At 51.0% G+C, this 27097-nt stretch overlaps 1 protein-coding gene across 4 annotated transcripts in view; it reads left to right on the top strand.

The window, feature by feature from the left end:
• EML1 (EMAP like 1) overlaps positions 1–27097 on the top strand; it is a 143147-nt gene that overhangs the window by 28285 nt on the left and 87765 nt on the right. The window contains exon 1 of one of the 4 annotated variants that reach the window (XM_037031195.1): positions 10758–10957. The exons of 2 other annotated variants lie outside the window; for them this stretch is intronic. In XM_037031195.1, coding sequence (XP_036887090.1) covers positions 10891–10957 — 67 coding nt within the window. In that variant the 5' untranslated portion in view covers positions 10758–10890. Of the gene's footprint in view, positions 1–10757; positions 10958–27097 lie in introns of those variants that run through there. One more of the 4 variants, XM_037031196.1, reaches the window with a different exon arrangement.

The following is a 27097-nucleotide window of genomic DNA, read 5'->3' as shown; positions in this document are numbered from 1 at the left end:
GTTTCTTGGGAATCTCTCCTCCCATTTTCCTGGGGACTGATTCCTTTCGCCCCTCTCCTGTGTTTGAGTCCTCATTTCCTGGGCCCCATGTGTTTTTCTTTCTTGGTAACGCCCTCGTCTTGATGGAGCACATCCTGCAGTAGTTTTCTGAGAAAGGAGGCACACAGGAGCTAAGTTTTTGAGACCCTGCATGACTGAAAATATCTTTAGAATTTTTTAGTTTTATTTTTAGAGGGAAGGGAAGGAGACAGAGAGGGAGAGAACATCAGTGTGTGGTTGCCTCTCTCACACCCTGCACTGGGGACCTGGCCTGCAGCCCAGGCATGTGCCCTGACTGGGAATTGAACCAGTGACCCTTTGGTTTGCAGGCCTGTGCTCAATCCACTGAGCCACACCAGCCAGAGCAGAAAAATATCTTTAGTCTACTTACACACTTGAATTATCGGTTTGTCTGGGCCTGTGATCGTTGGTTGAAAATAAGTTTCCCTCAAAAATTTACTCTTTGAATTTCTTATTCTAGCTCCTCTCATTGCTGTTTAGAAGAAGTCCAGTGCCGTTCTAATTCTTAATCCTTTGTGTAACTCCTATTACTTATTCACACAGTGAACTTCCCAACGTGATTATTGAATTTTTTTCTCCTATATTCTATATTGCTTTGTCTTTTTGTTCTCTTGTTCTGGGGGAATTTCCTCAATTCTATTTTAGAGTCTTCTGTGGAGATTTTATTTTTACTGTCATACTTTTAGTTTCCAAAAACTCTTCTCATCATCTAATTTTAGCATCTTCTGCTTGTTTTATGGCTGCAATAACTTCAACCTTTGACGATGTCAATGATAGTTTTTTTTCTGTTTTCTGTTTCCTCATATTCCCCCCTTACTTCCTTCTGTATTTTCCCAAATGTTTAGAAATTCTTCGCTCTTCATTCAGATTTTGGAGAGGAGCATTCAATAACTGCCTGCAAGCTCTGAGTCCCCAGAAGAGACCTGTCACTGTGAAGACACCCCCGTGACCCCTGCCCTTCCCTACCGCCAGGTCTTTCCCTGAGAGCCCATCACAGTCCCTAAAGAAGGGACTCCACGGTCTCATCTGCAGGGTGGACACTGGCAATGAGGTTCTGGGAGCTGCGGGTGGGAAGGGGCTGGGCGAGGTGTCACCGTTCAGCGTTAGGCTGCCCTTTGCCCTCAGCTCAGGGCGGTCCCCCTGGGACCCAGGTGTGCCGAGAACCCCTTCATTCACCCGTTTCAGAGAATAACCTTCTAATCTGCAGGGAGAGAGAGGAGATTGGGAGGGGGGTCTACCTGCTTCTCTATTAGTGACCTCAGGCCACCATAACAGAATGCCACAGATGGGGGACTTCAGCTTCAGAACCTTTTATTTCTCACAGCTCTGGAGGCTGGAAGTCCGAGGCCAGGACGGCAGCATGGGTTCCTGGTGAGGGCTCTCTTCTGGGCTTGCAGACAGCCACCTTCCCTCTGCGTCCCCACGTGGTGGGGACAGACACAGAGGCTGGACTGGAGCAGATGCTTGGCTGGTGACTGCCATGCTCCCCCCATGGGTCCCTGTGTGCCTGGCCCCTCCTGTGGACTTCGGTGCATTGCTCTTGTGTGTTTGCCCCCCTCGTAGACTGTGAGACCCTCGGGCTGGTGCTTTCTTCCCTCTGTGTCCCCTGTCCCCAGCACAGGCTGGGCACTCGGTGTGTTTCAACAAGTGTGGGAATGGTCAGCACCCAGGCGCTGTCTGTGACAAAAGAACACAGTGCAGGAGCTCATGCTGGGGATGGAGGATGGGGCATTGCCTCTGCAGTGACCTCTGCCCAGAAGACCCTGAGTCTGCCTTCAACAGTGGGAGACTGTGGGAGGCGACGGTGGGAGTCCCTGATGCCTTGTTAGTTACCATGAAGCATCGTGTGTCTGGACCACAGGGAGGAAAGGGCCCATGATGGGGGTGGTGGGGAGGGACAGGGCCAACCTCAGAGCTGGTCTTTTACTTAACTTTCTTTATAAGTATTCAGATTTCCGGCACCTTCTCCCTATTTCTTACAACTGTGACACCGTGAGGCAGCTTAGGGTGGCATTTTAAATATATCTATATGAATCAATAACTTTTTTCAGTGTTCAATATGGATAGATTCTAGGTCTTTCCATGTCAGCTAGGATCACCATATAATGTGTCACCCAAACCAGGACCCTCCAGAATCCCGGACACCTGGCTAATGATGGCTCAGGTGGCCGGCATACCCTGGGCCGCCCCAGCCGGCGCAGGGCTGAGTAACATCAGTGTGTTTGCTCCGTGGTTAGTCGGTTGTCAGCCAGGAACGGCCTGCCACCTGGCAGGCAACATGATGGAGCAAATGAACAGAAATCCCTGGAAGCAACCTGGTGCAGCGGAGAGCCTGGGGTGGAGGGTTGCATCCTGCCGGAGACACTGCACGCTTGTATGAATTAGAGACTGGGAAAACGCTGAGTTTCCTAAATGGAACAACATTTTTATTTTTTAATTTTTTTGGGGGGGCGGGGGGAACATTGAAAAGGCAGTTTGGGACAAAAATAACCAGCAATCCTTTAACAACTCAAGCTCTTCACCTTTGCACTGGCCTGAGGGACCGTGCGTTTACTGGGGAGGCTGCAGGAAGAGGCGGCGGGACGGGCTGGCGGGTTGGAGACCTCGGGACTCGATGTTCTCTGTTGAATCTAAGAATCCGTGACTGCCTCTGTCTCATTTTATAGAGTAGTAGTCTTCTCGTGAGTCTTCTGAGTGCTGCCTTTAATTTTTTCATTTCAGACACTTCTACATGGGTCAGTTCTTTAGATAGACTCAAATCATTAAGGACACTTTTGAGTAAATAACCCACTGGGATGAAAGCCACGGGTTTCTGAGATAATTAGGCGTTTTCATGTCCATTTGGACCACTCCCAGCTTACCTGTGGGAGGTTCTGAGACTCATGAGTTCACGGTGCCGACGGTTTAGGGATGGGACCGTGCAGTTGGAGAGGCTCCAACAAGGCTGTGTTCACCAAATACAGTTTCTGGCCCAGTGCTTCCCTTCCCTCCCGGGACAGCTGGTGCACAGGCAGGGACCTGGGTGCACCCAGCTGTGAATGCGTCACCTTTGTGAAATGAGCCATAAGTAGCTGGGCTCCCACAGCCGAGGACGAGGCTCCCAGCGAAGCGCGAGGCCAGGCAGAGCCCTGGGAAGACCCCTTGTGGCTGCGGTGGGAGGCTGAGTGAACGGGGTGAGGAGCAGAGGCCTGGCCTCAAGGCCCCCAGAGTGCCGGCCCCCCGTCCAGCCTCAGCAGGTAGGCTGGTTTGCACAGGTGAAAGGTGCAGACTGCCATTAGCAATCTGAGGGGGTGGGGGCACAGCAGGACAGAGAGGAGGCAGCATCTGAGCTGAGACCACGGACTGAGTCCAGGGCATTTCTGCAGGGGACTCACACAAGCAGAGCCCGAGGGGCAGGCCACTGTGGGCGGTTTGGGGAGTGGAAAGCAGCGTGGATGGACCCGGGCTGAGGAACGGAGCTGGGAAGGACTTGGAACAACCGTCTGCATGTTTAGGACTTGGAGGACTTCTTTTTCTCAAATAAGGAGACTAACTTTAAAACTGGAAGGAGCTGAAGAAACGAGCCTTATGAGAAACTGTCGAGAGCCCAAGACAGTGCGAGACGGCGGGGGACTGATTGGATACTGCCACTCTGCTCTCCAGGCCTCGGCAAACCACCTCAGATTTTGCCAGATGGGAGTCCTAGAAAATTGGGAAGGGAAGAATGTCATAATTTTCCAAAAAGCAGAAAAAGTTGCGTTCTGGAAAATATAGAAGATAGGTTTGGTGTTAATATCGGTGCTGAGCAAAAATGTTCACAGATCTTTGACGATCGGGTGTGTGTACGACTTGGAAGGGAAGCTGCTTCCCAGGGGCCAAAGCAACGCTGTTCTCTCCTCTCAGCGCGTTGATGAAGCCCTGGTGAAGCTCCCTCCCCACACCCTGTGGGGGAGGTGGAGAAACATGGGCTGGGCGAGTGCACAATTGGGGCAATTTCATGTTTAGTTGAACACACATGCTCAGAATATTGACAAACGGATCAACAGAGGTGCGCCGGGCGAGGCAGGTGCAGCGGGCGAGGTGGCGCAGGGGGTGCGCAGAGCGTAGGCAGAGCCCCACCCGCTCCGGCGCTGCTAATGCGTTTGTCAATCACGGGATGAAGGAGACGCTAGAGCATTTGTCATGGCACATCGGCTGCTGTCACCGGCTGACGGGTTAGATGCCAGATTTAAGAGTTTGAAAGATTTTGATTGGCTAACAGGATGGATTGAAACCAACAAAATGACATTTAACAGGGGTAAAGATAAAGTCTGTCTTTAGGTTTAAAAAAAATCAATTAGTTCAGTTATAGGATAAAGGGACCCAACTGTAGTTCATTTGCAAAGACTGATTGGTTTATAACTGACGGGTAGTTCAAGAGGAACCCACAGTCAGTATCCTGATTGTTCAAAAAAAGAATCAACATAAACTTCAGTTGCATCAGAAGGGAAATGGTACCCAGGTCAGTCTAAGGTTATCGTATTCAATTCTGAGTGCCAGAGTTAGTAGAAAAGAGCCCTATTTCTTTTTAGTGGGCGGGCATCTCTGCAGATGAGCGGTCTAGAAATTGTCACCTGCTAGACAGGGAAGAAATGAAGCACTTCACCTGGAGAAGATGGACACTCTCTAGGTATTTGAAGGCCTATTGCGTGCCTATTCTGGGCAACTGACTTTATCTAGATGACTTGTGCATTCATTCATTCACTCATCATTTATTCAGTAGCAACTACTTTCCACATTGTGTCAAGCATGATGTGCTAGAGGCATCTATTCATTCATTCACTCATCATTTATTCAGTAGCAACTACTTTCCACATTGTGTCAAGCATGATGTGCTAGAGGCATCTAATATCCTGGGAGACACACACACACACACACACACACACACACACACCCCAGTTCCTACAAGGCAGGGGGGTGTGGATACAAGGTTGACAGAAGGGATACAGTGAAGCGCCAGCAGGTGTGGAAGTGCAGCAAGCAGCCAGCCTTGCTCCTGACTGCAGAGGCTGCCAAGTTCACGTGGATGACAGCAGCTTCCATGCTGGCGGCCAGGGAAGGCAGGCCCCTGGGGCCTGGGGCATGGGCGCAGGTCCAGAGCGTTCAAGCATAGGGCATGTCTGAGCATCGTGAGGAGGAGCTGCTGAGCCCGTGGTGTGGCAGGAGCGCATCCAATGCCAAAGACAGCCTTTGTGGCAGGGACACAGACTTGAGGTCTGAGCCAAGGCATTTGCACTAAGTGGGGTAGGCGACGAAGAATGAAATGACCTCATTCAGCCCTCTTTGGGCAAGTTAACCCTGGAGTGACCGCACAGGGCTGTGGAAACCAGGACTCAGGCTGAACAGACAAAAGCCCACCCCAGGACAGGGGAAGGCTAAGTTGACCAGGCAAAAGGGGGCATCCAGGAAGGATGCTTTGGGAAGGGCAGTCTGGGATAGAAATAACCATCAGTCCTTTAACAACTCAAGCTCTTCACCTTTGCACTGGCCTGAGGGACCACGCATCTGTTGGGGAGGCTGCAGGAAGAGGCGGTGGGATGGTCTGGCCGGTTGGAGACCTCGGGATTTGAGGTTCTCTGTTGAATCTAAGAATCTGTGACTGCCTCTCATTTTACAGAGTAGCAGTCTTCTCGTGAGAAAGTGTATGTTGCCTTTTAGTATCAGTAGGGAATGGTGTCCTGAGTCTGTGACATAAGGACACTATTAGTCTGCCAGGGCTGCTGTGGCAAAGTCCCACAAACTGGGAGCCTTCAACAACAAGAACGCAGCGTCCCCCAGTTCCCGAGGCTGGAGTCCAGCATCAGGGTGTTGGCAGGGATGGTGCCTTCTGAGGGCTGTGAAGGACAGGCCTAGTCCAGGCCTTCTCGTGGCTTGTGGATGGTCATCTTCTCCCTGTGTCTTCACGGGGTCTTCCCGCTGTGTGTCTGTCTGTGCCCTAGATTCTTCTCCTTACCGGGACACCAGCCAGAGTGGATTAGGGTGCACCGTGATGACCTCATTTTAACTTGATCCCCTCCCAGCTGCAAATCACACCCCGAAGTACCAGGGCTTAGTACTTCAACATAGGAGTGCGTGTGTGAGTGTGTGTGCATGTGTGTGTGTACGTTGGGGAGGACACAGGGTAACGCATAATACTCACGGAAGGGCAGCTTGCCTTTGCTCCTAGAGCAAAGGCAGAGCCCTCAGATGATAATCTCCAGTGTCCTTCAGATAAGCCGGCTTTACTGGGGTTTCTGTACCCCTTGCCTCTGCTACTCTGCACCGCGCCCCCTCCCGTTCCTCCTTTCCCTGCTCAGCCCAACTCAGACACTCCCGAATCATCCGACTCCCTCTCTTTGGCTTTGCAGCACTCACCACAAATTGTAAGGCTACACTTCCTTGTGAGACCATCGTGCACCTGAATGTTTCCTAGACGTCGTGACCTCCAGGGAGGGATACACTTTACATCTCAGCTCAGCCCCCAGGCAGGTGTCTGGAGCAGAGAGCGGTGCTTCATGGTGAGCGCTGCTCTCACTGTGCTCTCACTGTGATGTTTCCTATCACGTTTCTTCTCTTTCCTTGTGGTAAGATACAGCTAGCACACGATTCGCCATGTTAGCCCTTTCTAAGTGTGTGGCCCAGTGGCGTCAAGTATGGTACCATGGCTGTGCGACAATCACCGCCATCATCTCCAGCACTTTTTCGATATCCAGATGGAAACTCTGTCCCCGTGAACTGCCTCCCGTGGCCCCCAGCAGGCACCATTCTATTTCCATCTCTATGGATTTGGCTGCTCTGGGGCCTGCGTAGAAATGGAACCAGACAGCATTTGTCGTTTTGTGACTGGCTTCGTTCGTTCAGCACCACCAGGTCCTCAAGGCCGACCCATGTTGTAGAATGAGTCGATTTCCTTCCTTCCTTAAGACTGAAGAGTCTGCCATCGTATGGATGGAGCGAGTTCTGCTTCTCTGTGCATCTGCACGGACACGTGGGTTGTTTTCCCATTTTGGCTCTTGTGAACACGGGCACACAAAGACATCTTTGAGACCCTCCCTTCCATTCCTTTGGGGAAATTCCCAGAGAGGAATTTTCTATTTCATTTTTCAAGTGCTGATGTGACTTTTGAAGTGAGTTGCATCCGGGCCCAAGCATGCTGCCTGGTACTGTGCAACTATTTTTGGAGGAATCTTGAAGTAAACAATAGATGGTGGTGTTTCTGTGTAATCTCAGTACTTCTCGATGAACGAAGGCTACAGGACTCCTGTTCTCCTTTCTCCTCGTCACAGGTTGTGCAAGCCGTGCTATTAATGCACGGATGCCGTGGTTACACTGGCCCTGAGGGCGCACATCACTTACTACAATGACAACGGTCTTTGGACTCAGGCCATAAATTATCTCCAAATGGCGTGAGATACCAGTCTGTTCAAATGTTTGGGCTCAAAATCTCACGTTATTAATTAAGTTTGCAGAGATTTTCCTCGAGTTTTCTCCGTGATCCTTTTTCGGTGCTGTGTAGATGACACCTGATTGACTTAACTTGCGTGTCCTTGTCATTATACTCCATTTGCTTTTTTAGAGTGCATTTTTACTGTTGTGGGGAAAGCATGGTGGTTTAATACTCTAGGTTAAGAGTCTAATAACAACCTTCCTCATTGCAAAGCAGGTGGACGGAGGTCTTACTCGTTACGTATAACTTCGCTCTAGTGGGAGTGAAATCGTCCAAGAAAACCTCCAGCTCAATTTTCCCGTCCCTCTTCTGGATTTGATTCCCTAACCTTTTTCTGTTTTTAGTTTGGGCTACCACATATTGTACTTTTGACGTTATAAATCAATAATACTAACATTCTTAAAGAGAACCATCTTTTACAATGTTTATTCATTTTAAAGAGAGAGGAAGGGGAAGAAACACTGATATGACAGAGAAACACTGATGGGCTGCCTCCCATGCTCACCCCGACTGGGATGGAACCCGCGACCTAGGCATGTGCCGAGGCTGAGAATGGAACCCTCAACCTTCTGGTGTATGGGATGATGCTCCAACCACCTGAGCCACACCAGCCAGGGAACGAGAACCATCTTTTAAACATTTATTCACAGTTATCATTTCCTTCCCAAGTGCAAGATGCCATACTTCAGCTCTTTGTATCAATCATCCAATGTACCCTGATGCACAAAACCACAAAGCGGAGCAGGAGGAGAGAGTAAAGACTGGACTAGAAGCGAGGAAAGATGGGGGATGAGGAAAGCAGAGAAGGGTAAAGGTCAAATGCGCGCCTGGGTTAAGTTTCGCCTTTCAAAGGCTCTTCTCTGTACGCAGCACCTGTCTCTTGCCTTAGAGATGCACAGGGTCCACCGTCACTTTGGGGGAGACCGCATGTGACCCTCGGACACCCCTGCCCCCTATGCTTGGCCCTATTTCCCTTCCCTGCCAGAGTTCTTCATTTTTTTTTATTTTTTATTTTATTTCTAGAGAGAGGGAAAGAGAGGGAGAGAAGCATCAATCCTGACTGGGAATGGAACGGGTGGCCCTTTGGTTTTCAGGCCGGCACTCAAAGCACTAAAGCACAGTAGCCGAGGCTGCCAGAGCTCTGAGTGCAGGTGCACGTGCTCTCCTTTTCCCGCCCAGCAGCTCTGCTCCCATTGCAGGTGCTCACCAAGATGCTCCAAGTCACTGCAGGCCCTCTGCCCCCAGTGGGGAAGGGCCTTTCCCCAGGCTCGTCTTCCTTGGCTGGTCTGTGACAAGGCTCCTTGCAGCTTTCTGTGCTCTTAGTGTAAGGAGATAACGCTGTAGGCTGATGTTCATCCCCTCTGATCCCGCCTTCGAGTCTCCTCTCTTCTCTTCCCAAGGCTCTGCCCGGCTCCTGTCTGACCTTCCATTCCCCACATAAGCAGTTTCTTTATCGCCTCTTTGCCAACAGATCCTAAGCCCCAGTTCTTTCGCTGGTCAGAGCCGCCTTCCACCTCCACTAGCCACAGGGCATTTCTAGTGGGAGGTGCGCTGTCCCCTCTCAGCCTGACTGTCCAGCTGTATGGTCCCCAAGTCGATGCTTCATTCTCCTTTGGACTGTCTGTACCTCAGTGCCCATTTCTGGAGCCATGGAGACACTCTAGGCTGCTCGGGCTCCAGGCCCTGGCCCCCGCAGGCCAGTTCGCACTCAGACTCATCTCCCTGGCAGTGGGCCGATCAGCCATTTACCTGCGTGCCCACCTCCTGCCTCCCTCCACCTCCTGCCAGGTCTCCTCCTGCTCCCATTCCCTCTGTCCACTCTTACTTCCCAGTGTCTGCAACTTGAGCTGTCCGGTCACATCGGATCAGCCCGTTCACCTGCCAGCAGGCCCTGCACCTTTCCTCCTTGATCACTAACATTGTCCTTCCCATTGTCCTTCAAACACCAGGTCCCAGTCCAACAGCAGCACTCATAGCCTGGCAGCCTTCCACAGGTACCTTTCTCGTTAATAATCCCTCCTGTCTTCTGTGCTCCGTCTCCGGGACCAGGACTGGGATAAGCGCTCTTTCTGCTCCCTCTCCCTTCAGCATCTGATGCCTGGCGTGGGTAAACATCAGCCAAACATGCCGCCCACAGTGACAGAGTCCAGGGCCTGATTCTGCCTTCTGCTGATGGAAACACAGGCCTCACTGGGTCTCTGGACCCCAGTGAGGCTCACAGATTTTCTCAAGAGTAACTTTTCACTGAGTCTTCATTTCACCTTAATTTGTTCAACCCACACGAGTTATAACTTCAAAAATCTGAAACCACTCAGATTTTTTTTTTCTGTGCAGCCAGGTCATCCAATCAGCGAGCAGCACCTTCACTTCGGGCTGCGGGTAGTGAACTTACACCCTGCGTCTAGCCTGTGTGCGTGTGGACTTGAAAAGTTACAAACCCGCGGATTTGTGTGTTTCTGCCACTGTGGTACTGTGTCCTAACTCTTTCTCTCTGAGATAGAATGAATCTTGATTTCCTTGGGTCCTGTAACAAGTTAATTAGAGTGTAATGTAACAAGTCTGCACCCCGGGGGCTGATGCGGAGGGGGAACTGAGCAGATGTTTTAACTCCTGTAAATGCCCAGACTTTCCGCTTTTGGAAGTGGGAAGCCGCATCTTTTTCCGCTGGTGAGCGAAGATTCAAGGGGTCAGGAACCTCCGCTCCTTCTCCCTGGAGGCGGGCCCTGCTGCGCGAGACACCGTAGGGACAGCGGGGCCTACCTCGCAGGACGCGGCCAAAAGCGGAGCTGCGCTGGGGTGAAAAGGCAGCTGAATTGGGCTCATAAATTGTCCATGTTTGGCCCTGGAGAAGCCGGCCAGCCCAGGGACAGCGCCTCCTGCGAGCGCGGACTTGGGCTTCCGAAGCAGGGGTTGTCTGGGTCAGCAGGGAGTGTAACCTCCGTGGTAGGGTTCCTCGCCCCTCCCGCGTCCCAACCGCCCTCCCCGCTCGCCTTTGTCTCCGCGTTCCCAACGCCTCGCCCTCCCGGAGGAGGTGTCTCGGCCCCAGACGATCCCGAGAACCCCCGCCCGCGGAGCCGCATACCCTCCTTCTCTCGGGACAGGAAAGGCCGGACCCCCGCCCCGACTCCGCCCCCGGCCCCGCCCGCGCGGCCCCGCCCGGCCACGTCTGCGCCGCGGGCGCCCCCTGGCGAGCAGAGACGGAGCTGGCTCGCTCGGCGGCGGCGGCGGCGGCGGCGGCGGGCCAGAGGTTGCCCTGGTAACGGCAGCGGCCGCCACAGCAGGGCCGGCCCCAGCGCCAGCTCCGGCCGCGGCTCGGGCGGCTCAGTGTGGGGGTGAGCGGCAGCACAGCCGGGCCGGGGGAGCGGGCGCTGCCCGGCGGCCTCAGTATGGAGGACGGTTTCTCGAGCTACAGCAGCCTGTACGACACGTCCTCGTTGCTCCAGTTCTGCAACGGTGAGCCGCTGCGGGTGGGAGGGCGGGGGCCGCGGCGGGGGCCGGACTGGGGGGCGAGGCCGGGGGCGGCCAGGGAGGCCGCGCAAAGTTGCGGCGGAGGAGCGCGCGGTTCCCGCCGCCGGGGCGCATTGTGCTGGGCCGCGGGCCCCGGGCCGCGCTCGCCGCGCCCGCCGCGCCCCCGCCCCGCTCCGGCCAGCGCGCGCGGGGCCGGCTGGCCCGGGCGCCTCCTGCGCGAGCGCACCGGCCGGCCTGCGCGCGTGAGGCCCGGCCACCCCGCGGCTCCGGGGACGTGTTGCGTTCTGCTTCCAAACTCGCATCTGTTCGGAAAGGTCTGGATGAAGAACTCGGCAAACAAATCACTTAATAACAAAACACGCCTACGAGGATGCACGCAGTGTTTGTTGCTGTTGGACCCTCAGAATTCATTCGGGTCCGCTTTGATGAAATCATCCCAGTTCAATGCAATCTAAATGGACAGGCAAAGTGGACCTACCTCAAAAGTGTTTCCACTTATTTTGCTTACAGGGTGATACATTTTGAAAAAAAATTTAATTCTTTTAACAGGAAAGAAACATTAATAGTTCCAATATGGTATCTTTTAAAAATGTAAAATCCTGCACGCCTGAAAGATTTCAATCTCACCAGCAAGGTTGAAAAAGATTTTCACAGCACACTGCATATTTTGTCAGAGCATTATGTGTGATAATTCATGCACAAAAATTAGCAACACAATTTTTTATGTATTGAATTTATTGCTCTATCAGAGAGCCCCAAAAGTTTGTAAAGGGAAAAAAGTGTATTTTTAAAAATTTGCCTCTAGTGCAGTTGGAATAATTTGGAATTCTAGACGCTTTGACAACTCAAGCTATTTATTTTGCAATTGTAACTGTGATTTAAGGGAACTTTGCTAGCTATTCAACACCTGTTTGCAAATAGAGGTATTGGCTGTGGCAATAAAGATTAGCAACTGTGTTCATGCATTCCCTGTAATATTTTACTCTCTAGTGAAATTTATCACCTTTTCATAGGAGGGGTATATTCTCGTCGTTTTGGCGGTTTCTCGTTTTCATGCTAATCACACGTGGGCCTTCCCTGAATTAGTAATGCTGTCTGCAGTGGAGTGGAAGTTTGGACTTTTCAGAGTAAACGCAGAGCAGAGCCCCCGTGGTTTTTGACCCCCCTCGGGTGGTAAGGCAGCACTGGAGGGTGTTTAGTGTTTCTCTGGTCACTGGAATCCCTTGTGGTTCACCTGTGGGGAGGGTTTTACTCTCCAGTAGGTTGAATAGATTCCTCAGCTGAATTTTGAATACTTTCCTTAATTGATGTATAATCAATCAATCATATTTGAATTTGTGTGTTTTATGTGAACAGTAGTACCACCTCCCGCATGTTTGGGATAGAATTCCCCTTGTGTTAGTTGTGCAAGGCGTGTGGCTGAAAAATTATATTACACCATTTCCAGGCATAGAGGTTTTTAAAAAATAGTATGTGGTCATTCATATATGTTGACAATTTGACTTAGGTTATGAAATGAGCCTAGACGTTTTTATTTGAGTAGTTGTTTGGGGAGGGAGGCTGGCCACATTGTTTCTTTTTTCTCTTTGTTTCTTCTTTTGGAGGGGGCACCAGGATTCGAACATATTGTTTCTGAATAGCAGTTCAGTCATAATGTTGGCCTAAACATCTGTCCATGAATTTTTAAAACGTTCTGCTTTCTTGTATAGTGCTAGTTTAGAGATATTGGTAAGGTATTTTAGCGATAATGATGTGTAAAAGGAAGTAAAACCTAACTCTTACATATTGTATGTAACAATTTAGAGAAAATCATTTAAAGATAACTAGAAGCAAACAATAAGATCACTTCAAGACGCAACTGGGTGAACCATGACTGTTGATTTACTTTTCCCAAAAAGTTCTTACTTAGCTCTGTTACTTAGTTTTTGGTTACCTTATGAATGCAGTTTAAAGCAAGAGTCGTCTGGGGGCCAGAGATGAATGCTCACTGATGACGTCTTAAGCAACAGATGTTTCAATGTGAAATTATTCATTTTAAGAGGCTTCCATTAAGTGAAAATGTAAATGAATACAATTCAGTTAATTACTGTGGTGATTCAATTAAAGTCGTGGATCACAGAAACACCATTTCACCAAGAACTAAATTAAACATTTGGATATTTTATTAGCTACATTGAAACATTTTTTCCTTTTTAAATTAGAGATTTACATTACAATGGCAAGACTACAACAGTGTAACGTATGAACTCATGAATTTTCATATGCTGAGTACGGCTCCCGTGCCTTTGAAAATGACAGGAACGAAAAAGTCACAGTTATGTATTAGCTTCACAAAACACAGCCCCTGCTCGCTCTCTGGGTGACTGTCACACTTGACACACTAAAGGCAGAGGATAGTATCTAAATGAGAAGGGAGGAAGGGAAAATTTTGTTCCGATGGAAGAAATTTCTGTCTCTACTCAATTTGTAACTGACGCCACACACAGGGGCCAGGCAGCATCCAGCCTCCTGAAAGACTGGACATTCTCATCTTTTAGATACCGGCTCTCTTACTTAAGCAGGAAATCTGTGCCCTGTTTTCATTTGTTGGTTTTTTTCAGAGTGTTTAGAACTCTGTAAAGTGAGCTAGAAATCACAGACTTCCTTTACTGCTCAGAGAAAAACTGTGATGTTTGAAAAGTAGACAGAAGCTCATTTGTAAGCCAGTGTGTGATGGGGGACATACTACCCTGTAGTCCCCATTTTCTTCGAAGCCCCCCTGGGAAGGAGGTAGAATCACCACCCCCTTTCACATGTGAAAATATGGGGGTTCAAGGAGCTTTGTAATTTTATAAGGCCACCCAACTACTGAGGTCTAGTTATAGTCTGAGTCTTTTTTCCTGTTTGTTTTAAGAACAGCTTTATTGAGGTAATTTACATACCATAAAGTTTCACCCCTTTAAAGTATACAATTAAGTAGCTTTTAGTGTATTTGCAGCATTGTGCAAGCCTCGCATGATCTGATATTAGGACATTTTTATCTCCCCAAGCAGAAACCCCAGTCCCCAGGGGCGGTTACTCCCATTACTCCATTCCCTTAGTCCTGCAGACCACGGGTCGGTCTACCTTCTGTCTCCGATTTAGGTCGTGGGTCAGCAATGTGAATGGACCATACAGTAATTGGCCTGTGTGTCTTTTGCTGAGCGTGATGTTGCGAGGTCCGTCCAAGCTGAGGCCTGTGTAAGTGCTTCATTCCTGCTTATGGCCAAATAATGTCCCAGTGTCGGATGGACCCCATGTTACTATCCTTTGCCAGCTGATGGAAACTCCGGGGTTCCTGCTTTTTGGCTGTCATAAATAATTCATGTACAGGTGTTTGTATGAACAAATGTCATTTCTCTCGGGTAGACACCTGGGAGTGGAGTTGCCGGGTCCCATGGTAACTCTGGGTTTCACATTGTTGAGGAACCAACCTGGATTGCATCAAACCTGAATATCAGCTCTTTGCACGACACCTTGCTGCTGAAAGAACAGGAAACTAAGGACCTGTGTGAAAGGGAAAGGCGCTGGTGCTGGGGACAAAGCCTTGCGACTTCAGTTCAGCATCTCTTTCAATACTGTCCCCAGTCATAGCTCACGGAAGTGTCAAAGTGACAGTGCCCCACCCCCCCGCCCCGTGCTTAGTGGCCGGGGGTTATAAGAATTTCAGCATTTGAAGGGACCTCGTAGGTAGTCTCATCTCCTGCTTTACTTTCTTAGGCCTTTGAACTGTTTCTTCCACGTTCGGCTCGCCCAGGAACCCAAGTGTAGGGCAGGTGGACGCGGTGCTGCTCCAGCCCCCCCGTGGAAGGAGGCTGCGCTCTGGCCTCCCCTACCGCCCCACCTTCCACTGGCCCAGCCCACCTGTTCTTCCGGGGCTGGACATCTCTGTTTGGGGTGGGGGATGCCCCCAAGGGTATTCAGCCTGTGCTCACACGGTTCCAGGTGCCTGGAGACCCGCTCTCTCCCCACACATTCTGTTCCTCCTTTAGGGAGCTCAGACTGTTGTTCCTGCATGCAGTCGAAACGTGGCCCAGGCTCCACCCCATGGGGCCGCACGGAAGAGGTGTAGCCTCTTTTCCACACACAAGGTCAGTGCATATTTGAGAACAAGCATGATAACTCCTTCTCAAGTCTTCTTCCTGCTGAACATTGCCATTAAAAAATAATTCCTCATACTGCACAATTAGATCCTTAATCATCCTGGTTGCCATTTTCCTTTTGTCTATATGCCTATTAAAACTTGACACAACTGACCTGGCTGGTGTAGCTCAGTGGATTGAGCACGGGCCTGCGAACTAGAGGATCGCGGTTCGATTCCCAGTCAGGGCACATGCCTGGGTTGTAGTCCAGTTCCCTGCAGGCCAACTCCCAGCAGGGGACGCACAAAAGGCAACCATACATTGATGTTTCTTTCCCTCTCTCCTTCCCCTCTAAAGATAAATAAATAAATAAAATCTTAAAAAAAAAAACTTGACACAACTGAATGTGGTGTCCCACTCATGGTTTTTAAACAGCGCAGAGTAGAACAGGCTGCGTCACCTCCCTTATTCTATAGTCTATATTTCTAATGATGCAGCCTGGGATTCATGTTTGCTCTTTGCTGGTCACGCCACGTTGTTACCTCTTACTGATTTCCATCTGAGATTCTTATTTGTTTGCCTGTACTATGGCTGAGCCCTTTCTTCTACTTTTTGTTCTCAGTAGAACTCCGTCGGGTGATAAGGCAGTTGCAATCTGTGCTGTGATGCAGGGGACCATCCCAGCCCTCGTAACGTATTTCCGCATGACAGTAACTTGGAGGTTGGTCATTGCCTTCAAGGGTTATGAGTTTAGCTATTAGTCTTTTCTCCATTTGGCCTTGGAAGGTGTTGCGAGAGACCTTACTGTATTCTTTGTGAAGCCCATACGGAGTGCATTTAGAGGTGTCCTGACATGGCAGGGCTTCTCCTGCAGGGCCCACGGCAGGTCAGGTCCACGCTGCCTGCCACTCCCAGACATATTCTGAAATCACTATAATAATCTTCTGAGCTATCGCTGTTTATTTTTTCTAGTTTTGAAATGTTTTAAATCCCAAGCATTTATAGTTGAGGAATTAAGGGTCATTTATTTAAAGTTTGCAAATAGCTAGATTGAACACAGGATCGAGGAGTTCCTGGGAGAGAGTCGTCCGAATCAGCGGGATAGCGCACCCTCAGACCCTTCTGCACCCTCGTGTGGGGACTGCGGACCAGCCTGGCTTCCCGCGAGGGCAGAATCAAAAGGAAAGGCTTTCATGGAAGAGGGCAGAGCAAGCACCCGTGCTGGGTGAGAGTTTCTAACTGGTGCACCTGGCGCTCCCTCCACCCAGCGAGGATTTTATTTTATAGCCAAACCACAAGCATTTATGACGTTATAAACAAACCCAAGCATTTTGGTGGAAAGTTCACGTAACTGTTTTAAAAGTAACCCTTTGGCCCCGGCCAGCGTGGCTCAGGTGGTTGGAGCATCTTCCCGTAACTGAAAGGTTGCCGATCTGATTCTTGGTCAGGGCACAGGCCTAGGTTGTGGGTTCAATTCCTGGTTGGGTTGTGTGGGAGAGGCAACTGATCGATGTTTCTGTCCCTCTCTCTTTTTCTCTCTCAAATAAGGATGAAATATACCTTGAAAAGTAAAATTAAAAATTAAGCATTCGTTGGTTATTTTTAATTTCTGAGGTAGTATAAGCCTTTTCCTATATTCTCCTGACAAAATAAACATTTCAGCTGAGTGCAGGGTGACTAAGAAGAAATACTTCTTCAGCTGAGTGCAGGGTGGCTGGACTTTCTGTCCTGTGCCACAGTCTGTCCGCGCTGTAACGCTGGCAGCGCGGAAGCCTTCCTCTAGGAGAACATCAGCGCTGTGCGTCAATGCGTTGCTCGCATTGGTAAAGCAGCTTCGCCAGGCACTGAAAATCCGTGGTATTTTGTACAGTGTGCAAAATCTTTTTCAGGAAAAATATCGGTATTCATCTTTAAAATCCTGCTTATTAATAGAGAGAGGCTTCCTGGTATCAGCAAAATGTTTTAAATGAAGTCAGAAACATTGGTATTGAAAAGAATCATGTTCTAAATTATACATGCTATGTAATTCTCATCAGTAAAATCCACCCACAGCTCCATGATTTTCTCACTGGACTGCGATGGGGATTCCCCGTCCTGCTGGAACGGGACGCACGACCTAAGGTCGTGTAGGAGCGGGCGGCGAGTCCTACATCCCCTGGGGCTGCTTTAAAGAAAGAGCTCTTCAGAAGAGTGTCGTTCTTCAACGGGCTCACTTTTTAAAGTAGGAGTCAGGTGAGCAAACTCCTGGTGCTGTTTCCTCTAAGCTGCATCTTCCCTGGGAAATTCTGTTGGTTTGGAAAACCACGTTTGCAGAGGACTCAGTTGTGTCTTAAAATGCAACAGTACGTTTAGTCTGCCAGCTTTCTGGAAAAGGTTTACAGTCTCTGTCTTCTTTAAACTACCCGCCCTGTGCAGATTTGCCCCTCAGGCAGGCTTGGATGCTGCAGGCCAGTGGCGAGAACTCTGAGCCCAGAGCCCAGAGCCGGCCAGGTGGGGAGTCTGACCTGCAGAGGTGGGGAGGGGGGACTGGCCGGGCCCAACCTCGGAGGGGTGGCGGCCAGACCGCACACATGCCGTTGTGGGGTCCAGGACTGGCTGTGTCCTTCATTCTGGGCACCTTCGTCCTGTGCATCACCATCCCTGACTGTGAGTGATTCCCACACACAACCTTCCGAAGGCAGCGGGCAGCTCACAGTTCAAGACCTTGAGGACAGGATCGGTCAGGCAGGTTCTCACAGAGAGGGGCCTTTAAGGCGACTTGGCAGATGGGACCAGTTTCTGGTGAGTGAGTCCCTGCATGCAGGGCAATTTAAAACGTTCAAAATGGTCTTCCTAGCCATCACCCCGGGCTCTGCTCCCCCGACACCCTCCCACCTCCATCAGCTCCGTGGATCCTGCTCCCCAAATATCTGATCATCCATCCTCCTGCTTCATTGATTTAATTTTAGTCTAAAACATTCCATGGGTAACTTATTTGTACATACATATTTCACTGTATCCCTAATAGCTTTATCAGCTGCGACTCCCCGGAGTGGAATTGTGCATCGAAGACTACAGATGCTCTGCTGCCCCGCATTTGAGCGTTGCCTGTCATGCCGCCCCGCCGCCAGCACCGAGTGTTCGGTTTAGAATATTTATGACTAGCCCTGGCTGGTGTAGCTCAGTGGATTGAATGCGGGCCTGTGAACCACACGATCGTGGTTGGATTCCCAGTCAGGGCACATGCCTGGGTTGCAGGCCAGTTCCCAGCAGGGGACTCACGAGAGGCAACCATACATTGATATTTCTCTCCTTCTCGCCTTCCCTTCCCCTCTAAAGATAAATAAATTTTAAAAAATATTAAAAAAAAGAATATTTGTGACTAAATAGGTCTTTTTAGGTGTCTCCATTTCTTGAGAATTTGAGCATTTTCTGTTTCTCAGCTCTTTCTACTCCCTCTTTTCTGAAGCATTTATTCCTGTCTTTTGACCTTTCCAGTATAGAGGCTTAATGTTTTATTTGCTAGCTTGCAAGTTTATTATAAATGTATATATTTTTTACTTCCACTGTTATTTTGGATTATTGTCGGGAATACAGTATAGTGGTGTCCTTGACAAAGTGTTCCCTCCAGTATTTCCAGGGCCCACCTGGCACCATATGTAGTTGTTATTGACTGCATTCCCTGCACTGCGCTGCACACCCCTCACTGGTTCTGCAGCTGCCAACCAGCACGGCCACCTCCCTTCACCTTTTCCCCCAGGCCTTGCATCCCCCCTCCCCTCTGGCAGCCATCAAAATGTTCCCTGTGTCTATGAGTCTGTTTCTGTTCTGCTTATTCGCTTACTTTCTTCTTTGATATCTGTCTTTCTCTGACTTATTTCACTGAGCATCGTCCCCTCTAGGTCCATGCGTGCTGTTGCGAGTGGCGAGGTTTCATTCCCTTGTATAGCTGAGTCACATTCCATTGTATACCTGTTCCACGTTCTAGCCATTCATCTGTCGCTGGGCCCTTGGGCTGCTTCCACGTACTGGCTGTCGTAGGTAATGCTGCAGTGGACACAGGGGTGCCCATATTCCTCCCAGTAGGACTTCATGTTTCTTTGGATACATGCCCAGACATGGAATCGCTGGTTCGTAAGCACTTCCAGCTTTGCTGTTTTGAGGACCCTCCACGCCGTTTCCCACAGTGGCTGCCCCAGTCCCCATTCCCATCAGCAGTGTGCCAGGGCTCACGTTTCTCTACATGGTCACCAGCACTTGCTGTGGATTTATTGGTGCCATTCTGACAGGTGTGAGGTGATACCTCATTATAGTTCTCATTCGCGTTTCTCTGATGACTAGTGACTTTGAGCATCTTTTCATGTGTCTATGGGCCATCTATATGTGCTCTTTGTAGAAGAATCTATTCAGGTCCTCTGTCCATTTTCTAATGATTTTTTTGGGTATTGAGTTGCCTGAGTTCTTCATAAATTTTGGATATTAACCCCTTATTGGATGTATCATTGGCACATACCTTCGCCCACTCTGTGGGTTGTCTTTGGCTTTGTTGCTGGTTTCCTTTATTTGATGCAAAACCTTTTTAGTTTGATGTGATCCCATTTGTTTATTTTTTCTTTTGCTTCCCTTGCCTGAGGTGATATATCAAAAAAATATTCCTAAGAGGAATGTCAGAGATTTTACTGCCTATGTTTTCTTCTAGGAGTTTTGTGGTTTTGAGTCTTCCATTTAGGTCTTTCATCCATTTTGCGTTTATTCTTGTATTTGGGGTAAAAAGGTGGTTCGGCTTCATTTTTTGTACATATCTGTGTGGCTTTCCCAACACCATTTACTGAATAGAGTCATTGGCCCCCCTTTGTCAAATAGCGATGGATCGCAGAAGCATGGGTTTGCTTCTGGGCTCTTCCCATTGCTCATGCTGTAGCTCAGAGCCTCGTCCACTCTCACTTGGGTTTTTGTTTTGATTTTTAACAGCAGCAGCTCCAAACTAGACTTTGGGCCACCCCTCCTGGCCCCTTCCATCCACTCCTGTGTCACCAAACAAGCAGGGAGTGCCCACCGTGCTCATGTGACAGTGGTCCTCGATCCCAGTGACACCCAGGAAGCTGGCATCGCTCTTTGGAAAGTGGACCTGCACCATGATGTCTGCGGTCGGTTGTTGAATGCGCCCGGGGGGGGGGGGGGCGGCCCTAGANGCACTTGCGGCCAGTACTGAAGCGGCCCTGGGTGCTGGGTGGGCGTGTACTGGTGCTTCCTGGGGGGCCCTGTGGGGGCTCTTCCTTCAGGGATGAGTGCAAAGGGCCGTGGTGCTTCCTGGGGGGCCCTGTGGGGGCTCTTCCTTCAGGGATGAGTGCAAAGGGCCGGGGCCGGAGGGGAGAAGAACTTTCCCATCTGCCCTGAGGCAGCAAGGACCCTTTGGAAACTGAAAGCACCTCCTGCTGGGAAAGAAAAGGGAGCAGAGTGGCCTGAAACGAGGCCAGTGGGCACAGGGTCCCACGTGCTACTAGGCCACACTCGGAGATAGGGCTCATTCTGGGGGCAGAGAGAAGGTGGCAGAGAATTTGGGGGAAGGGAGAAGTGTAGTCAGAGTTCCAGGGAGTTTTGAAAGAGGGTGTGGAGGGTGGGTGAAGGTGGGAGTCTGTTGTGTGAGTACAGGGCAGAGGTGTGGGCATTTCCACCAGAGGAAACTTAGGGTTCCCCCAGCCTGGATTGTGTCGTCGGGAGCTGGGACAGGGAGGGTCAGCCCAGTCAGGCTTCCGGCTCATCTCTCAAGCGGGTGCTGTCTGCCCAGATAGAAGGAGCTAGAAGGACCGGTGGGGTGTTGGCAGCCTGTGGGACATAGAGCTGAGGGGATGGAGCCCAGGAGACGTCTGGGCTGGAGATAAACAGTTGGAGAGCCGTCAGCATATAGACAGTAACTGTATCCATGGCCCGGGCGAGCTCCCCTAAGCACCGGCTAGTCACTTAGATGCCCCTCCAGGAAGACAGGGCCGATTGTAAGAGCCTCCTGTTTGAAGGTCTCCGGCACCCCTTCCTCCCACACTGGCACCCCGGCCCTTCAGGGGGTGGCTCCCATGTCAGCTGCCTCCCAGCTCTGTCCCTTGCCACCAGCCTTGGCTCCCCCATGCAGGGAAGTGTGCTTCCCGGTGTCCACAGCGTTCTGGATTATACACCTCTGTCACTGAGACTGTCCCAGAGGCCTGTCACTGGGGCTGTTTCTCAGATCTCCAGGAAGACCGTCACTGCCCCCTGGGCAGAGTCTCCCCGTAAACATCCTTGTGTTTCGGGGCCTTCCAGTGCCCCTTGTGTGATGAGCGTCCGTGAGTATCGGATGACTGCCAGCAGGTAGGGTCGTCTTTTTGTTACAGCGCCTCCTTGGAACACACATACCCAGCAGAATGCCTGACACGTAACAGGTGTACACTGAACTGTGCTTGATTGAGAAGAGAAAGCCCCCCTTCTCTGTAAGCTTAAAACAGGGTGTGCATATTCATGTTAAATATCACCTGTACACCACACACGTGCAAGTGTGTGCACATGTGTCACATACACATGTGACTTGCCTCCTCATCAAAGAGCCGGTAAACTTAGGGATGGCATCCCTTTCGAGAGCATGATGGGTAAAACTCAGAAACACATGATGTGGGACAGTGAGGACACAGGCCTGAGGGCGTCAGAACTCATCTGCACAGACGGGACAGACGGGTCACTGCCAGTGGGACAGCGGGTCACCGGTGTCGGTAAGGGGAAACACTTGCAGAAAGCACTTGGCGGTTTGACAAGCCTGAGACTAAGTATTTGCAGCCAGAGTAGTGGGCTCAGTGAGGTCGTTGGCAACACCAGCATTTCCAGCAGTGAAAAAGATCAGCCCTCCAGAGGGTATTTTCTGGAACGAGAACTCGGCCATTCTTGGAAAAACGTGCGTGGTGTAGAACCTGCCAGTGGAGCTGGGGCTCCCGTGCTCCGGCGTCATCGGGCGTCAGCCCAGCAGCTGCTCCCTGCCAGGACCAGGACCTGGTGGGGCTGCTCCGTCGGCTGCCTTGTTGGGCTGTCTCCTCGCTGGTGATGCTTAACTGCCCCACGAGCCAATCTCGGCCTCTGCTCCCCCAGGACCAGGACCGTGGGGGCGCTGTAGCGAAGAGGATGCGCTGGTCGCTGGGCCTCACCAGTTGGGCCATTACACAGTAGTGCAGCAGCTCGCCCGCCCTCCGTGGTTCCCCGGACTGAGACCCGGCTGGAGCTTCCGAGGCCGGGCAGTGTCCCCGTACCTGGTACTCTACGTTTGTGTGTGTGTGTGTGAGAGAGAGAGAGAGAGAGAGAGAGGGAGAGGGAGACAGTGAGATGCGAGAGGCAGGAAGGAGGAACGTGGACAGTTCTGGAACGCACACCCAGCCGCACCAGGTGGCTCTCGGACTGCGCACTTCCTGCATCCCCGGTTCCTCCTCACCACAGTGCCCAGAGGTGGCTCTCAGGGTGTCTCCGTTTTGACAGGCAAGGAAACAGGGGTCCCACAACTGAAGTGCCAAGCTCAGGTCCCCTGGGCAGAGGTGGGATTTGCATCCAGGCACCAGCTCCACTGCCTGCGGCTGAGCACTCAGTCCTGTGTGGTGACTGGATGGTGGACCGAAAGCTGGAACAATCCCCGACAGGAAGCAGGCTCAGGAGGTCCTCTCAGCCTGGCCTGCCTGCTAGCAGGGGCCGCACGCCAGCTCTAGTTCAGCCCCGAGCTCCTTTCCCTGGGTGTGCAGGGTCTCCACCACGTCTCCCTGAGCACTGCACCCCTCCAGCAGCACCTTCTAGAGCAGAAGCCTCATTGGTCTCTGAATTGCCTGCGGTCCCCTGGAAGTTCCCCGGAGCGGCCAGGACACAGGGCTGGTTTGTGAACTGCCTCCCACCTGCCTCCCCCAGGCTCCCCTGAGCTTCTGGTAGTGTCCAAAGGTTCCAGGCTGGTGACGTGTATCCCCCTGGACAGTGCCCTGCCTTCCCTGCAGGGGTGCTTCCCCGGGCCTTTGTCACCTGCCTGGCTCCTGGTCCTCGGAGCCCAGCCCCTCTGCCCCAGAAGCCTCCCTGGCTGGGGTTTAATTTAGGCACCGTGGGTGCACCTGGCGTGCAGGCCCCAGGCTGCGCCGCTTGTTGCCCCGAACACCTTGGCCTCCCTCCGGCCCGGCAGTCCCCGAAGGACCACGCTGTGGGCCCTCAGCACCGGCGTGCTGAAGCAGAGAGTGAGTCAGTTCAAAGTGGAAATAGTAAATGGTCACTTCCGTCTGGTTTTGCCTCCTTGGCAGACTTTCCCATCCCCTGGCGGCAGCCCGGCTGGCCGCTGTGACTGAGCTCGACGAAACTGGTCAGTCTTTCCATTAAACAGTCCTGGTTCTCTTGGTTTTTCTCCACCAGCCTATTCTAGTGATTATTCTCTTGCTTTTTTCAGAATCTTTTTAAACTATTATAAATTACACATAAATAAAATTTGCCACCTTAACCTTTTTTAAGTGTGTGGTTCACTGGCACTAAGTGCATTAACAGCGCTGCGACCCTCACCACCCTCCATCTCCAGAACTTCCTCATCGTGCGAAACTGAAACTCTGTCCCCACGAAACACTAACTCCTCCCCCCGCCCCGCAGCCCCTGTCTTCTGTCTGTCCCTGTAAGTCCGACTGCCCCAGTGGCTCATGAGAGTGGAATCCTATGATGTTTGTCCCTCGGTGACTGGCTTGTACCACATACAGAACCTTTTTTTCAAATGGTAGTTTCACTCTCACGACGAATTATAGAATCCCAAAGTGAACCAGGTCTCACTAAGGGTTCAAAGCCAAGTACAAGGAGTGGGATGATGACCTCGAAGTTCGAGGCGGTCAGATCACACCCATGTGCCTTGCCGACAGCCCTGCTCAGCCTGTATGAAGTTTGCACATCTTCTCGCTGGAATCCGGGTCATGAAAGCATGTCCTTTCCCCTGAGCTGGCGTCTGCACAAGGCCGGGCCAGGGAGGCTGGGGCAGAGTCCTGAGAGCAGGGCTAGACCCCGAGCTGCCCATCATGCCCAGCAAACAGCAACAGAGGGGTCCTCTGACCCGCGGAGAATGGTGGCAAGTGTCTGACTACCTTCCTTAGGAATGGGGGAGGTGGAAAAAATTTAGAGCAGTTTGGGGAAGTGCTGAGGGGCATATGTTTGCAAAAGAAATCCCATGCCATGTGTCTGCAGACCGCCAATGGCAGGCGTCCCCCCCCCACCAGCCCGGCGCTGAGAAAGGAAACAGCAGGTGTGGGGCCCGTGATCCAGGCGGGTCCAGCATGGAGGCTTGGAATATCCCGACTTTCTGGGGGGTTATTTTTTTTATTGCTGTTGCACATTTAGCCCANACCCGCGGAGAATGGCGGCAAGTGTCTGACTACCTCCCTTAGGAATGGGGGAGGTGGAAAAAATTTAGAGCAGTTTGGGGAAGTGCTGAGGGGCATATGTTTGCAAAAGAAATCCCATGCCATGTGTCTGCAGACCGCCAATGGCAGGCGTCCCCCCCCACCAGCCTGGCGCTGAGAAAGGAAACAGCAGGTGTGGGGCCCGTGATCCAGGCGGGTCCGGCATGGAGGCTCAGAATATCCCGACTTTCTGGGGGGTTATTTTTTTTATTGCTATTGCACATTTAGCCCAGCCCGCTGACATGAGTATTTGCTTGGAGCACCTCCTTGCAGGACCATTTAGAAAGAGATGCGGACACAAGTTACACATGCTCCAAATGAATTGACTCCTGAAAATTTCAGCAGAACAGATTACATGTGTTTCTTCCAAGACCCGCTGGGGTCCATCACCAGCTCACCGTTCCTGAGGTCCAAAGCCCAGGCTTTGGAGACAGGTCTGGGTTTGAATTTGGATTCTGCGAATTACAAAGAAGCCAGGGGAAGAAATGCCCTGGCCCCACCCTCCTCCGCTCTCCCCATCTGCAGCTCTGTGCCCTGTGGGGCACACCACAGGGAGGCTGCGAGCAAGGGAGCAAACTGAGCCCCCACGTAGATGGTCCCCCAGCCCAAGGACGCGGCTGATGGGAGGACGAGTGTGAGACGTCCGGCTGTGTAATATAGCGTGGGGAACGTGACTAGTGACACATGTCACCTTCATCCCTTCATGGATATGACCACATTGATCTATCCCAGTTCCTGTGACCAAGTAGGTACCCCATGAATGGTGGGTGCCTGCTCTGTGCACCGTTCCTCCAGTATGCCGAGAATGTCCACGGCTCTGGGTCATGCTTCATCAGTCCCTCCCGTGTCTGTGTGGAAATACAGTTCAACCCAGGGACACAGCCTGCAGAGACCTTCCCTGGCCTGTTGGGGTTACCAGGGTCTCCTCTGCATTTCCAAAGCAGGACACCCTGCTCCGCGCCCCCCCCCCCACTCGGTGCTGGGCTCTTTCCACCTCGCACAGCGGCGAGTTGCGCAGCCTCTGTGTCCCCTGCCAGCAGGTGAGTTTCTTGAGTGCAGGGCCCCTGGGTTGTCTTCGTGTGTCGCTTCCTTCCGTTGCTCCGCATGGCGCCCTCATGTCCTCTGTGCTCAGTAAACACTCAGCGAATGAGAATCACCACTGAAACCACGCAGAGGGCCATGCCGTCTTTGGATCACCGCGGAAGGCGAAGCCCCGCGGAGCTCCCGAGTCTCGCCCACCCCACTCTTCTCTGGTCGCTGCGGTGGAGTAACTCAGTCAGATGCAGCAGAGCGCCTTTGTTACTGCACGGTGGGGTATACCTGCTTGCATGCGTGCTGGGTGAAAAACGATACGTGTGTTTATGCAACTTTGTTTTGTTTGTGTACCTAATTGTTTTCGGTCAACATGGTCCCTACACGCAGGCCGACCACTGTAATCTCCTCCAACACTGGAGGGACCTAGTGAGAGATGCTCAAAGCCACGTACACTGTACTCTGGGGACTGAGGGATTTTTCGAGAGTAATCTTTTGCTATTACAGTTTTTTTCCAGTTACAGTTGACATTCAATATTGTATTCGTTTTGGGTGTGCAGCATTGTGGTTAGACAATCACATACTGTGCACAGTGATCCCCTGATGTTTCAAGTCCCCGCCTGGCACCACACACAGTTATTACGATATTATCGACAGTGTTCCCTGGGCTGTGCTTCACGTCCTCGTGCCCGAGTTGGAACTGCCAGTGTGCACTTCTCGGTCCCTGTCCCACCCAGCCCCCACCCCTGCACCTCTGACAACCATCTATGTCTCTGAGTCTGTTTCTGTTTTGTTGTGTTTTATGTTCTTTGTTAATGTATTGCTGAATTCAGTTTGCTAATGTTTTGCTGAGGATTTTTACACCGATGTTCATCAGGGATATTGGCCTATAATTTTCTTTTTTTTTGATATGTCTTTATCTACTTTTGGAATCAGGTTAATGGCGGCCCCATAAACTGAGCTTGGGAGCCCCCTGCCCTCCATCACTTTTTGGAATAGTTTGAGAAGGAGGGGTGTAAATTCGTCTTTGAATGTTTGGTGAAACTTGCCTGGGAAGCCATCTGGTCCGGAACTTTGGTTTGCTGGGAGTTTTTGATTATTGCTTCCATTTTATTGGTAGTAATCAATTTGTTCAGATTTTCTGTTTCTTATTGAGTCAGTCTTGGAAGAATGTGTGTTTCCAGGAATTTATCCATTCTTCCCAACAATTATATATTGACGTATAATTTTTCATTGTATTTTCTTATAACCTTTTGTATTTCTGTGTTACCAGTTGTCATTTCTCTTTCATTTCTGATTTAGTTGGGTACTCTCAGGTTTATCATTTTTGTGTATATTTTCAAAGAACCAACCCTCAGTTTCATTGATCTTTTGGATCGTTTTTACACTCTACTTCTTAAATTTCTGCTCTGATCTTTACTGTTTCCTTCCTTATTCCCACTTTGGGCTTTGTTGTTCTTTTTGTAGTTCCTTTAGGTGTAAGTTTAGATTGTTTATGTGAGATTTTTCTTGTGTCTTGAGATGGGCCTGTATTGCTGCAAATCTCCCCCTTAAGACTGCTTTTGCTGTACCCGCAGATTTGGGGACTTCCAGAAGTTTGG

Source organism: Sturnira hondurensis, unplaced genomic scaffold, assembly GCF_014824575.4.
Source record: "Sturnira hondurensis isolate 20B ecotype Veracruz unplaced genomic scaffold, ASM1482457v3 Scaffold0021143, whole genome shotgun sequence".
Lineage (NCBI taxonomy): Eukaryota > Metazoa > Chordata > Mammalia > Chiroptera > Phyllostomidae > Sturnira > Sturnira hondurensis.
This window is presented reverse-complemented; position numbering and strand designations above follow the sequence as displayed.